The 14,751-nt window shown below is 46.3% G+C and overlaps 1 protein-coding gene across 5 annotated transcripts in view; it reads left to right on the top strand.

Annotated features, from left to right (window-relative positions):
- Nucleotides 1-14,751, top strand: part of LOC134353563 (liprin-beta-2-like) — a 263,694-nt gene that overhangs the window by 191,306 nt on the left and 57,637 nt on the right. For all 5 annotated transcript variants that reach the window (XM_063061606.1, XM_063061604.1, XM_063061605.1 and 2 more), the window contains 5 exons: nt 3,217-3,255; nt 6,461-6,629; nt 9,537-9,569; nt 11,904-12,042; nt 13,822-13,950. In XM_063061606.1, the coding sequence (XP_062917676.1) occupies nt 3,217-3,255; nt 6,461-6,629; nt 9,537-9,569; nt 11,904-12,042; nt 13,822-13,950 (509 nt within the window). The remainder of the gene's footprint in view (nt 1-3,216; nt 3,256-6,460; nt 6,630-9,536; nt 9,570-11,903; nt 12,043-13,821; nt 13,951-14,751) is intronic.

Raw genomic sequence — 14,751 nt, 5'->3', positions numbered from 1 at the left:
CTTGGCATGCAGATCATTGACATATCATGTGAAAAGAAGTGGTCCCAACACTGACCTCTGTGAAACACCACTCGTCACCGGTAGCCAATCAGAAAAGGCCCAGTTAGCCATGAAATGAAAACAAATATCACAAGAACTTGGACACGGTCCTATTGCTGGAGAGTTGTTGCGATATCCCTCAGATCTGAGGGAGTAGAGCCAGTTTGCAGAGGCTGTGTAAGTGTATGGTGGGACCATTGTACCTGAAGTAGTCCCACAGATAACTGAAGGCATGTGACCAAAATTAATTATCCATTCGGCCCATCAAGTCTGCTCCACCATTTCACCATGGCTGAACTATGATCTCTCTCAACCCCACACTGCTGCCTTCTTCCTATAACATTTGATACCCTTACTAATCAAGAGACTATCAATCTCTACTTTAAATATACCCAATGTCTTGGTCTCCACTGGCCTTGAAATTCCTACTCATCTCTGCTCTGTCCAAGGGGCCTATGCCGCCCAATTAGATTTATCACAAGTACATTGAGACATCTATCCGTTTATATACTGAGATGCAGTTCGAAGTAGCCTAATCACAGGACAGCTTACAATGACCAATTAATCCAGCAATCGGTATGTCTTTGGACTGTGGGAGGAAACCAGAGCACCCGAAAGAAGCCCACATGGTCACAAGGAGGATGTACAAACTCCTTCCAGGCAATGTTTGGAATTGTATCCGGGTTGATGGTACCGTAAAGTGTTGTACAAACCACTGCACTACCATGCCACACCATATAGTGAAATGTGTCAGTACCCCAACGTGACCAATTAACCTGTTAACCCATACCTCTTTGGAACGTGGGAGGAAAGCAGAGCACCCAGAGGAAATGGGGAGAATGTACGGACGCTTACGGACAGCGGCAGAATTGAATCCATGTTGCTGGCGCTGTCGTGTTACTCTAGTAGCTACAAGACTGTACTGTCCCAAACAGCCCGATGCCAATGTTTTTCCCATACCCCTCAAAACCTTTCCCATCAATGTACCTAAGTATCTTTTAAATATTATTATTCAACCAGCTTCAACAGCTGCCTCTGGCAGCACATTCCTAATACTGATCATCCTCCGGATGGAAACATTGGTCCTCACGTTCCTAATAAATCTTTCCCCTCTCACCTTCAACCTGTGACCTCTAGTTCTTGATTTGCCCAACCCCAGTAAAAGGATGGTGCATATTCACCCTATCTATGTCCCTCATAATATTATATACCTCCTCTAAGATCACTCCTCAAATCTCCTCTGCTCCAATGAAGGAAGTCCCAACCTCTCTCCATAATTTATTTTCAACTGTTAAAAGCTGTGAATATTTTTATCAGGACACCTCCTTGCAGCCTCCAAGAAGACCACAACCTTGTCAAGGTTTGGAGGTTTGCATGCCTCAGTGACCCAGAGAGCTATGCCGGCTGGAATCAGGGATTTATGCTTTAGCTCTTAGCAGGGTCACCCAGGCCAAACAAGTCAAAGGGTATAGGCCAGATTAGGAGTGGTCTTCTGGTCCTCCAGGGTCGGGGGTTCAGCCGGTATTCCTGAGTCTCCACCTGGGACTTGCAAGACTGACAGCTGTGAAAACTGAGAGGAAGCTACGGACATGATGAAGGAAGCTCCAGACACCTCCAGAGATGGAGGACCTTCATTGCTGCCCTTATTGCCAGCAGTGTAACGGGCAGTGAGTGACCTCCTTGTAGGAGCAGACTGAAAGGTCACATGGAGTCGATGTCCAAAAAGAATAAGATAGAGGCAGAAAAGTTGTTTCCACCGATAAGTGAGACTAGAGCTAGCGGACATAGCCTCGAGATTCAGGGGAGAAGATTTAGGACAGAGATGAGGAGAAACTGTGAGTAGTGAATCTGTGGAATCTTCTGTCCAGGGAAGTAGTAGAGGCTGCCTCACTGAATACATTGAAGCCACAGTTAGGTGGACTTTTACCAAGCAGGGTAATGAAGGATTATGGGGAGAAGGCAGGTAGGGGGAGTGGAGTCTGTGGCCAGATAAGCCACAGTCTTATTGAATGGCAGAAGTGGGATTTGAACTTGGAATCAGTTGGTGAGACAGAGGCCAACATGGTGCCCATTGGGGCATAGATGAGGTGGGTGGTCACAGTCTTTCTCCTAGGGTAGGAGGGTATGCATTTAAGGTGAGAGAGGAAGGATTTAAAGAAGACCTGAGGGGGAACGGAAGGTGGTGGGTATGTGGATCTCACTGCCAGAGGATGTGGTGGAGGCAGGTACAGTTTCCATGTTGAAAAAACATTTGGGCAGGTATGTGGATAGAAAAGGTTGGGCCAAGCTCGGGCAAATGGACTAGCTTCAGTGAATACCCTGGCCAGCAAGGACGAGTTGGGCTGAAGGGCCTGTTTTCTGAGCTGCATCACTCTATGATGCTGCTTATTTTTCCATGGTTACAGGCGATAGTAAGGACCTAGAGAATAGTCAAAGACAGGAGAGATACACACACAGTCTGTCAGATACACACTCTCTCACACACACTCATGCAAACTTCGATGCACTCATACAAATACTCGTACATTCTCTCACACACAAAAAAAATCTCTCTTACTCCTTTACACAGTCATACCCACACACTCCCATACACTCTCACAAACACTCTCATACTCTTATTCACCCTCTCTGTCACCCACACAACACAATAACTCACTCTCATGTACTCTCTCGCGCACACACGCATGTTCACGCAAATACACGCACGGGCATTTGAGCGCACAGACACATAAGCACACGGGCAAGTGTGAGGAAATAGGACAGCTGACGTTGGCACCTTGATCAGCATGGACAAGTTGAGCCGAAGTTTCCTGTTTCCGTTGTGTATAATTCTATATAACTCATTCAAGTGCATTGTCTTTTCTAGATCAGGACTTACTCCTAGGTTAGAATTGGGGCATAGGGACTGAAGTTGAAGCATTCCATCAGAAACCTGTTCCTACAGAAAAGCTGATGGTGAAAGTTTTGCCACAGAACATTTGGGTTCAGCACAAACGGACCATCCTCTTCCTGGGGTATTGTCCAGAGAAACACCTAGTGCATCCCAAACTGAATATCACTGTTGCCTTTCTGTGTCGCAGAGCTAGCAATGTGTACTAACAAGGTGTCGCTATTAACTCCTCCATCAATCCATGCACTGAATCCACCTTCCTCTTCTCTTCTCCTCCATCTCTGCAGCTCTCAGTCAGGGAGAACGAGGAACCCCCACATCTGGAGGTATTAACTCATTTATTTAACCTTAACTTCCTCTCTGCTACTCCCACCAGTCGCTGTGTCACTCATTGTCTGTGTGGTTGTGTCTGTCCGTTTCTGCGTGTGTTGTGTGTCTGTGTGGGTGTGTCTCTATTCACACATTTTGTGGGATTAGGAACTGTTTCTAGCGATTTCTAACTGAAATTCCTTGGATCTTCTGCATGAAGTTAACCCTTGCTTGTTTGTGTTTGTGCATTCGAGGGGCGTGAGCATCACTGGTGAAGGTGGCGTTTCTTTCCCATGTCTAGCTGCCTTGGAAACATGGGTGGTGTGTGGCCGCTCTCGAGCTCAGTTGGGCTCCACCAGGTCCTGTAGGCTCACAAGTAGTCCCAGACCAGGTGAAGCTAGCCAAAATCCCTTGTTAAGTGGTTATGGCTTGGTATGACATTCTTTTTGTCTTCAGTGCGAAGCAGGGTGTTAAGGCCAATTTATACTTCTGCGTCAAATCGATGCCGTAGGTATGGCGTAGCTGCGTACCCTACGCCGTACCCTACACCGTAGCCTGACGCGCACCTTCCCAAAAATGCAACTACGCGTCGCGGTGACGCAGACCGCAACAACTGTGATTGGTCCGCTTGGTAGCATCGCATTTCCTCCTGCGCTGCAATAGCTTCCCACTGGGCGACTGAGGGGCAGGGAAGGAACTCTGGCTGCAATGCTTTCCATAAAGCTTCACAGACCTCCGAAGTTATGGAGGACTGTGTGCTTGATGTCAGTTTGTACCTAGCTGCTACGGCCTGTTGACTTCCACCTGAAGCTAAAACTCAAATGGTGATTGCCAGTCTCTGAGTATACTGTGCGTACACTGATGTGAAATAAACGGTTGGAGACGATGACCCAAATTGTCAAATCTACCTGCCAACATCCAAAAATATTTGAAATGCATTTCCCCGTCCATGTCTCTCAGTGGCCGGACAAGCACAGAAAATTCACCCTCCTTCAGTTTCAGTCACCATTGTTTGAAGTTTGAGTTTCTTCGTGTTGAGTTTCAACACGAAGAAACTCAACACAGTGGCACAGAAACCCCACCGCCAACTAGCGTTTATCAGTGAATTGCAGAGCGACGCAGACACACCAACGCACAAGTATAAATGCTCACAACGGCGTAGCCCACTTGCGTAGGCTACGGGGTAAGCTAGTACGCAGAAGCATAAATCAGCCTTTAAGGGAGTTGATAGCAGTGTACAAAGGACATAGAAATGTAAGTATATACAGAGACGCAGTGGGATTTACGGAATGGTTGTTTGGCTGGTAACCAGGTAACAGTTCACTTTAGCCTGTAGTTTATGGTTTGTCACTGGGGACAGTTTGAACATTGTGTTTATTTATTCAGAGAAACAGCACAGAGTAGGCCCTTCGAACCACGTCGCCCCAGCAACCCCTGACAATTTAACGGTAATTTAATCACAGGACAATTTACAATGACCAGTTAACTTCCCAGTATGTCTTTGGACTGTGAGATCCGGGGAAAACCCACACATTCCACAGGGAGGGTGTACCGATCCCTTGCATAACAACACGTTCTATAATACAATCCCATTAGTGCTCATACCTTTCTGGTTCTTCAATTCTACCCATAAAGCTTCAGTAAATGAGCTCTCCGACTCTCCGGTCTGTCCTGACCGAGCGCTGCCTTCACATTTTCCCCGACTAATATCCCCACCCCTCCTCCTGTAATCCTTCCTGCTCTGTCACGTCTAAAACAACAGAACCCTGGAACACTGAGCTGCCAGTCCTGCCCCTCCTGCAACCAAGTCTCACTAATGGCTACAGTGTCATTATTCCACGTGCAGATCTATGCCCTAAGCTCACCCGCCTTTCCTGCAACTCTAGTTTACACCCCCACACTCCTGATCAGCACCAGCAAACCTTCTGGCAGGGTTATTATTTATTCATTCAGATACAGCACAGAATCGGCCCTTCTGGCCCTTCGAGCCACACCGCCCAGCAATCCCCTGATTTAACACTAGCCTAATCACAGAACAATTTACAATGACCAATTAACCTATGACCTGTACATTTTTGGACTGTGGGAGGAAACCAGAGCACCCGGAGGAAACCCATGTCGTCACTAGGAGAACATACAAACATCCTATAGGCAGGGGTGGGAATTGAACCCGGGTCACTGGTGCTGTAAAGCGTTGTACTAACCACTACACCACCGTGCTGCTCCAGTTCAGGCCCAAACTGTCCAGTGTGTGTAGGTCCTGCCTTCCCAACAATCAAAACACCTGAAGCCCTTGCTCTGCACCATCTCCTTAGCCTTGTGTTAAACTGCTCCTATGTCCGATGTTATGATAGTAGAATGCAGAATATATTGTTGCAGGTCCGGAGAAAGTGCAGTGCTGGTAGTCAAATGAAGGGCAAGGGTTATGACAGGTTTGTTACACTGATGTGCCACCAAAGGGATATGGGCAAACACAGACCATTGGGACCAGCGTAGATAGACATCTTGGTTGGTATGCACAGGATGGGCCAAAGGGCCTGCTCTGTGAGGTGGATTTCGAGATCAATGTTGCATGAGGTGCTATCAACAGACATTAATCAAATCACGTTTAACTACCATATATATGTGTATGCAGCCAAACGAGATAATGTTTCTCCGGCCCAGTGTGTAAACCAGAGGAATATACCTAACACACACATAGAGCACACAATAACTTAGGGAAGTAAGAATTAAATCTACAAATGAATTACGTAAAACAAAGTAAATGCAAAACTGAGATACTGTAGGGTACAGTACAAACTACCCAGTGACACTTCGAATGCAACGCTGCAGGGAGCTCGGAAGCCTAATGGCCTGAGGGTGGAAGCCATTACAGGGTCTGGTGGTATGTGTTCTCAAGTTTTTGTATCTTCTGCCCAATAGAAGGGGGCAGACGAGAGAATGACTGGGATGAGAGGGGTCCAAGATTGTTTGCAGTTTTTTAGAGGCAGTGGGACGTGTGAACAGAATCGGTGGAACGGAGGCTGGTTTGTGGATAGACTGCACTGTGTCTGCAGTTCTCAATTTCTGGCACATTATTGTGGAAACAAAGGCATTAGAGAGGAAATGTAGAACCCTGATGGAGGTATGGAGTAGGTTTGAGAGTCCGATAGCCAATCATCTTGTGTATGGTTACATGATGAGTCTGATATTTATTAAACATCTCTTGCCTTTGTTCAATAGAGGAAACTTTACTTGGATGACAACAAGTACCAGACCCTCCCTGGGAAACTCTCCCCATCTAGTCACTTGGACAAGGCTGAGCATTTCCCTCTGAAGCAAGAATTGGCTGCGGCTCCGAGCGCATCACCAACAGGTCCTGAAGAGTGGGAAAGCACGGCAGCCAATCTGAGTACGTACAGTATAACTGGTAAAGTTTGGTTCATGGAATCTTGCAGAACAGTAGGAGTCCATCCAGACAATCGTGTCAGTGCTAGACCTTTGTGAGATAGGTCGCAGGTCCAACCACACAGAAGCTGGCCATTCAGCGCAGGAAGTCAAGGTGGTGAAGAAGGCTTTCAGCAGGCTGGCCTTCATCAGCACTGAAAGTAACAGTTTGGGGATCACATTGAACATAAGAAATAGGAGCAGGAGTAGGCCATCTGGCTTGTCGAGCCTGCTCCGCCATTCAATAGGATCATAGCTGATCTTAACTCATCTCCACCTACCTGCCTTTTCCCCCCAACCCTTAATTCCCCTCCCGTGCAAAAATCTATCCAGCCTTGTCTTAAATATATTTATTGAGATAGCCTCCACTACTTCATTGGGCAGAGAATTCCCAGATTCACCACTCTTTGGGAAAAGAGTTCCTCCTCACCTCCATCATAAATTTACTCCCCCGAATCTTGATGCCATCTCCCCTGGTTCTAGTAGTGTAAGTCGTTGGAGAGGCCACGTTTGGAATACCGTGTACGAGTTTTGGTCACCATGCTGTAGGAAAGATGCCGGTTAAGCTGGAAAGAGTGCAGAAAATATCTGCAGGGAGACTGAGTCATAGGGAGAGTTGTACTTTACTCCTTGGAACTAGGAGACTGAAGGGTGACCTTAAAGTAGTGTCAAGTATCACATAGGGCATAGATCAGGTGAATGTACACCACCGTTTCTCCAGGCTTGGAGTCAGGTTGTGTTAACAGACAGATACATCAGGTGAGTGCACACTGTCGTTTCTCCAGGGTTAGAGTCAGGTTAATTTTTTTTATCACATGTATATCAAAACATATAGTGAAATTGTTGTTTGTGTTAACAGCCAACACACCCAAGGATGAGCATATTCAACACCAACATAATATACCCACAATGTTCAGCAGAACACCACAGAACGTCACAGAACACAATAAGCAACAAAACAAGACAACAGCAAAATCAGCCCTTCTCCCGCACTCACACTCACCCGCACCCTCTTTCGCTCTCACGCTCACTCCAGGACGGGCAAGGTCCAAGCCTGCATTCCTTTTGCCCTGGACTCTCAAACGTTCACTCACCAGGAATCCAACTTCTGACATATCCCAATGAATCAGGAACTAGAGGGCTTGGATTTAATGTGAGACAGGAGAGGTTTAAAAGGGACCTGAGGGGCAACTTCCTTACCCAGAGTCTAGTATATATTAATAGGTCAAGCTGCCAGAGGAAGTGGTTGAGGCAGATAAATTCACAATATTTAAAAGACATTTGGACAGGTGTGTGGATGAGAAAGGTTTAGAACAAGAGTTCCCAACCTTTTTTATGCCATGGACCCCTACTATTAAGCAAGGGATCTGTGGGCCCCAGGTTGGGAAGCCGTGGTTTAGAGGGATATGGACCAAGCACAAGCAAATAGGACCAGCTTAGACAGGCATTGTTGAATTTGGCCAAGGAGCCTGTCCCGGTGCTCTGTTACTATGATTCTTACATTGGACTCTCGTAGATACCAGTTATAAGGAAAGTATTTACAGTGCTTCAGAAATTTAGCCTGTCAAAGAGTCACAATCTTCTTTGCTGTCACAACCATTTGACCTCTGGCCTTGACTGATGTTCCAGATCTCCAGTTATTTGGCTAAAGTGATATTGGGCTGGACATGAAATGTTCATCCACGATTGTTTTTATTTGTGCTTTAGGCATCAAATTCAGTTATGCTGTCTCTTCCGCCATGAATAGGTGCACTAACTTCCTGTCAGTTAGCAGTGCTTCCAGTCAGATAGATTTGATGTCACGCCAATAATTTCCATTATAAATTACTGTGTCAACGTTTCCCTCAGATCTCACAGTGTAGTGTTGCGAGCTCTGGCTTTGTCGATTCACCAGAGATAACTTATTAGAAGAGTTTTGAGGAGGTAGAATATTAAACAAGATCAATAAGTATCCAGCTTGATAGTTAAAAGTAAAGTTAAGTAAATGCTTCTTTAATTTTACGTAAGTTCAGCCCAAGTGGCCAGAGCTGAAACCAAGAATCAATGAGACCACTCACCTCATTCAACCTGATGGCATGAATGTTAATTTCTCCATCTTCCGGTAATTTCTACCCCCTGTCCTCTTCTCTTCTTCCATTCCCCATTCTGGCTCCTCTCTTATCCCGTCTCTACTCCTCACCTGCCCACCACCCCCCTCAGGTTCCCCCCTTCCCTTTTTTCCCATGGTCCACTGTCCTCTCCTGGCAGATTCCTCCTTCAGCCCTTTACCTTTACCGCCTGTCCCCTTGCAGTTTCTTCCCCCTCTCCCACCCACCCATTTTCCCCTTCAACTGATCTCGCCTATTACCTGCCAACTTGTCCTCCTTCCCCTCCCCTCCCCTCCCCACCCCAACTTCTAATTCTGACTTCTTCCCCCTTCCTTTCCAGGCCTGATGAAGGGTCTCAGCCCGAAATGTCGACTGTTTAATCCCCTTCATAGATGCTGCTGAGTTACTCCAGCACTGTGTGTGTGTGTGTGTATGTGTTAATCTGACTAACCACTTATGGAAAGAGAACAGATGCAACACTTCAAATCCACTGCTTTTGTTTCGACCCAAAGCGTTGTCTCTGTTTCTCTCTCTCCACAGATGCTGCCTGACCTACTAAGCATTTTCAGTTTTTGTTTCGGATTTCCAGCATCTGCTGTTTTACTGTGATTTTAATCGGACTAAACATTTGGTGCTGTGTTGGTGTTTGCTGTGGAGTGTCATTTTTTGCATGGGTTTGCTGCTTATGTTGCCGATTTTTTTTTTTGTTCTTTTTTTAAATTCTCCCTCTCTGCCGCACTTTTTTCTCTCTTCACGTGGCTTGCTGCTTTCGGGGATGGCGGAAGACCGGATCAGGAGCGCCAGCGCTCCAAATTTAGGTATGGAACTGTGACACTGATCCTGACTGGCCAGGCCTTGTCTGCTTTCTACATCAGTGGCCACTTTATTAGGCACTCCTGTACAGCCGCTCATTAATGCAAATATCTAATCAGCAAGTCGTGTGGCAGCAACTCAATGCATTAAAGCATGCAGACATGGTCAAGAGGTTCAGTTGTTGTTCAGACCAAATATCAGAATCGGAAAGAAATGGGATCAGAGTGACTTTGACTGTGGAATGATTGTTGGTGCCAGACGGGGCGGTTTGTGTGTCTCAGAAACTGCTGATTTCCTGGGATTGTCTCATACAGCAGTCCTTAGAGTTTACAGAGAATGGTGCGTAAAACAAAAAAACATCCAGTGAGCAGCAGTTCTGTGGGTGAAAACACCATGTAACGAGAGAGGTCAGAGGAGAATGGCCAGACTGGTTCAAGCTGACAGGAAGGCAACAGTAACTCAATAACCACGTATTACAACAGTGATGTGCAGAAGAGCATCTCTGAGCACACAACATGTCAAGCCTTGAAGTGGACGGGCTACAGCACCACGTTCCACTCCTGTACCTACTAAAGTGACCACTGAGTATACAGCAAGGGTTGTCCGGAGTGAGGTCACTGGAATGTGATTCCTCAAAGGCGGATACACACCAGGGTATCCGGAGTGGGTTCATTATGACACACTGTGCTGCACATTACTCAAAGCTGTCTCTCTTCGATCAACTGCACAGTTTCAGGTCAGAAATCCCTTGAAAATCAAATTCCCATCCACGTTTCTAAATCTTTCCTTGTCCATTTCCGCTTTGCTTCTGTGATCCTCTCCAGCCTTAGCACCATCTCCATCTGGGACATGTCACCTTCTCATTACTGTGATCAGGGAGGAGCTGCCCGAGCCTGCAAACCCTCACTCAACACTACCTCTGGTACCTCATCGAGTGGCATTGAGTGCATGTCATGGTCTGTTGCTCTCGTCCAGTCCACCCACTTCCATGTTTGGCATGTTGTGCATTCAGAGATGCTCTTCTCTGTACCACTGTTGTCATGGACATGCAATATACTGCACAGAAACTGGCCCTTTGGCCCATCAAGTCTGCACTGACCATCATCCATCCAGTTGAACCCCACCAGATTCTACCCCTCACTCACACACTGGGGGCAATTTACAACAGACAATTAACCCACTGACCCTCACCCACACACACCCATACAATAACAGAAAAGCATTCACTCACAAAAAAAAAGCCCAAGCCCCTGAGTAGCATGTCCTGTAGACTGATGGTGCTTGGGATGCTGTCCTAGTCCAGCTTCTTCCACTGAGCGAGTGCTGGGGGACAGTACAAACGGGAGGGGCCAGTCTCCATTACCAGAAGCTAGAGAAATTGACATACATGCCATCGGGCTGGAGGCTACCCAGAAGGAATGTGAGGTGTTGCTCCTCCATCCTAAGTGTGGCCACATCATGGCAGTAGAGGAGACCATGGACTGACATGTCGAAACGGGAACAGGAAGTCAGATTGAAGCATGTAGCCACCAGGAGGTCCTGTCTCTTGCATAGATGCAGCAAACATGTTAACAAAGTGTCTCCCAATCTGTGTCGGGTCTCGCTGATGGAGTAGAGGCCATACCTGAAACATTGGATACTGTAGGATATGCTTAGAGCAACGAGGGCTGTGACTTCTTGAAGTGAAGAACTGTGCTCAGTTCTGATTGCCCCGTTATCGGTGATTAGAGGACTGTACAGTGGGGAGATCAGCTAGTGTTTTTACACTGAGTGTGGTAAATACTTATGGTGGTGATAAAGTCAAATACGATGGAGTGTTTAAGAGGCTTTTGGACAGACAGGATTATGGATCATGTGCAGGCAGAAGAGATTTATTTTGATTTGGCATCATGATTCACAGCAAACATTGTGGGCTGAAAGGCTGCTTCCTGTGCTGTCCTGTCGGGCAGCATGACAGTGTAGTGTTTTGGACAACACTTTACAGGCAACCCAGATTCATTTCTTCTTGCTGCTGTATGGAGTTTGTACATTGTCCCCGTGAGCACGTGGGTTTCCTCCGGGTGCTGTGGTTTCCTCCCACATTCCAAAAATGTTCTGGTCGGTAGGTTAATTGGTCATTGTAAATTGTCCCATGGTTAGACTGATCGGGGGTTGCTGGGTAGCACGGCTTGTAGGGCTGAAAGGACCTATTCCACGCTGTATTTAAATAAATTAATTAAATTAAATGTCTTATGTAACAAGAATAAGCCTTTTACCAGATGTAATGATGAGCTGCAGGATAAATGGCTTGCTGTATATAGCAACATCATTTGTATATCTAACTCTGTTTTCCCTTCTAGGGGAGACGGAGATCAGTGTTGACTCCACGCTCAGCTCCTCTGACCTTTCTCCTCTCTCCTCGACTGTTGAGGGAGACCAGTTCCCTCCAAGTTCTTCGGAAAACAAAAAGAACAAAGGGCTGAAGAAATTCCTGGGGAAGTGAGTCAGAATCTCCAGCATCTTTTTGCATGTCGGATCTTCACAGTTTGATTGGAGTGTGAGGTTGACTCTCCTGTATCGGGAAGCTCCCTGTTTGCAGAAAGGATAACTAGTTCCTCACTGTTGGTACAGTACTTACAATAGAGTGTCCTATAAGAATTGCTATTGGTTTATTATTGTCACATGTACCAAGGTGTAGTGAAAAACTTGCCTTACATACTTTTCATACAGATCATATCATTACGGATGGCTCGGTAGCATAGTAGTTAGCACAATGCCTCGCAGTACCAGTGACCCGGGTTCAATTCCCACTGCCTCCTGAACAGAGTTTGTATGTTCTTCCTGTGACTGTGTGGGTTTCCGCCAGGCGCTCTGGTTTTCTCCTACCTTTCAAAGAGGTACAGGTTTGTAGGTTAATTGGTCATATGGGTGTAATTGGGAAGAATGGGCTCTTTGGGATAGAAGGGCCTGTTACTGTGCTGTATCTCTAAATAAATGAAAAATAAATACATGGAAACATGGAAAACCTACAGGACAATACAGGCCCTTTGGCCCACAGAGTTCTGCTGAACGTGTCCTTACCTTAAAAATTACTATGCTTACCCATAGCCCTCTATTTTTCTAAGCCCCATGTACCTACCTCTTAAAAGACCCTATCGTATCCACCTCCACCACCGTTGCCGGCAGCCTATTCCACGCACTCACCACTCTCTGTGTAAAAAAAACTTACCCCTGACATCTCCTCTGTACCTACTCGCCAGCACCTTAAACCTGTCAACACACGCAAAATGCTGATGAACGCAGCAGGCCAGGCAGCATCTATAGGAAGAGGTACAGTTGACGTTTATTCCTCCTGTGGATGCGTGGGTTTCCTCTGGGTGCCCTGGTTTCCTTTCTCAGTCCAAAGACGTACCGGTTAGTAGGTTAGTTGGGCATTGTAAATCGTCCTGTGATTAAGCTAGGATTAAATCAGGGGATTGCTGGGCAGTGCTGGAAAGGCCAGAAGGGCCTTCTCCTCACTGTATCAACAAATGGGTAGTTGATGGCCGGCAGGAATTCAGCAAACAGAGGAGTTGGTTTGGTATGGCCTTGCAGCTGAGGTCAGCCTGCACCGCACGTTCCCTGTAGCTGTTTCACTTTACTCTGCACTCTATTATGATTTTCCTTCTACTGATGTGAAGAAATAGTCTGTCCAGATGTTTTCCACCTCGGTACGTGTGACAATTATTAACCGATTTTCCAATTTTAATGTTACACCAATGCACTGATGTGACGAAATGATGGCATGAAAAACAATATTTATCACTGGGAACACACATCAAAGTTGCCGGTGAACGCAGCAGGCCAGGCAGCATCTCTAGGAAGAGGTGCAGTCGACGTTTCAGGCCGAGACCCTTTGTCAGGACCAGGCCTCGATACATGCAACAGTAATAAACCGATTTATATCTACTGTATTTAAACAAGGTATGGAGAAATATAGTTGCAGGTAAATGGGCCCAGGCAGGAGATGAAGTTGGCATGGGTCAGTTCAAGTTCAAGTAACCTCCTTACTGACTGTAGTGGGTCAGAGAGATTGTGGGATGTGTGGCGGGGATCCTCAACAATGTTTCAGACCCTTCATCTGCAATACTGGTAAGTGTCACAAATAGGGGAAATGAGACCCCAGTGACTCTGTGGGCACTTTGTTGATGGGCCTGTTTCTATGGCTCCATACTATGAACTCAATGGGCCAAATCGACTGCTTCCACACTAATCTCCCTTCTCTCATCCCTGACATAGAATACGAAGGGCGCACTCCAGTTCACTCCAGGATGATGACGAGGGCGCACTGGAATTCAAGAGGGGCGGCCTTCGAGCAACTGCAGAACCCTGTTTGGCAAGGTCGAGGGAACTCTCCGCTACACAGATGTGAGTGTTGGAGGGGGTGGCCATTACCAGTTACATGGCAGAGTCTGGGAGGACAACGCTCTTGAATGCGGTGTCTATGCTTAAATACACTCAGTGGCCACTTTATTTGGTACACCTGCTCGTTAATGCAATACCTAATCAGCCAATCACGTGGCAGCAACTTAATGCGTAAAAGCATGCAGACATGGTCAAGAGGTTCAATTGTTGTTCAGACCAAACATCAGAATGGGGAAGAAATGGGATCTAAGTGACTTTGGCTGTGGAATGTTTGTTGGTGCCGGACAGGGTGGTTTGAGTATCTTAGAAACTATTGATCTCCTGGGATTTTCATGTACAGCAGTCTGGAGCAGAGAATGGTGTGAGAAATAAAAAATATCCAGTGAACGGCAGTTCTGTGGGTGAGAACACCTTGTTAATGAGACAGGAGAATGGCCAGACTGGTTCAAGCTGACAGGAGGGTGACAGTAACTCAAATAACTACGCATTACAATAGTGGCGTGCAGAAGAGCATCTCTGAATACATACATCAAATCTTGAAGTGAATGGGATACAGCAGCAAAAGGCCACCATTTTATTAAGTACAGGAGATACCAAGTAAGGTGGCCACTGAATGTATTTAGATTTGGAAAAAATCCATAAGACATAGAACCAAAATTAGGCCATTTGGCCCATCAGGTTTGCTCTGCCGTTCAATCATCGTCATCATCATCATTATGTGCCATATTGTATGACATGGGCAATCATGGTCTATCCTTAACTATGATTGTTCTTGGCAAATTTTTCTACAGAAGTGGTTTGCTG

This window comes from Mobula hypostoma, chromosome 11 (genome assembly GCF_963921235.1).
Source record: "Mobula hypostoma chromosome 11, sMobHyp1.1, whole genome shotgun sequence".
In the NCBI taxonomy this organism is placed as follows: Eukaryota; Metazoa; Chordata; class Chondrichthyes; order Myliobatiformes; family Myliobatidae; genus Mobula; species Mobula hypostoma.
The sequence above is the reverse complement of the archived record's forward strand: the minus strand, read 5'-3'. Positions and strand labels throughout refer to the sequence as shown.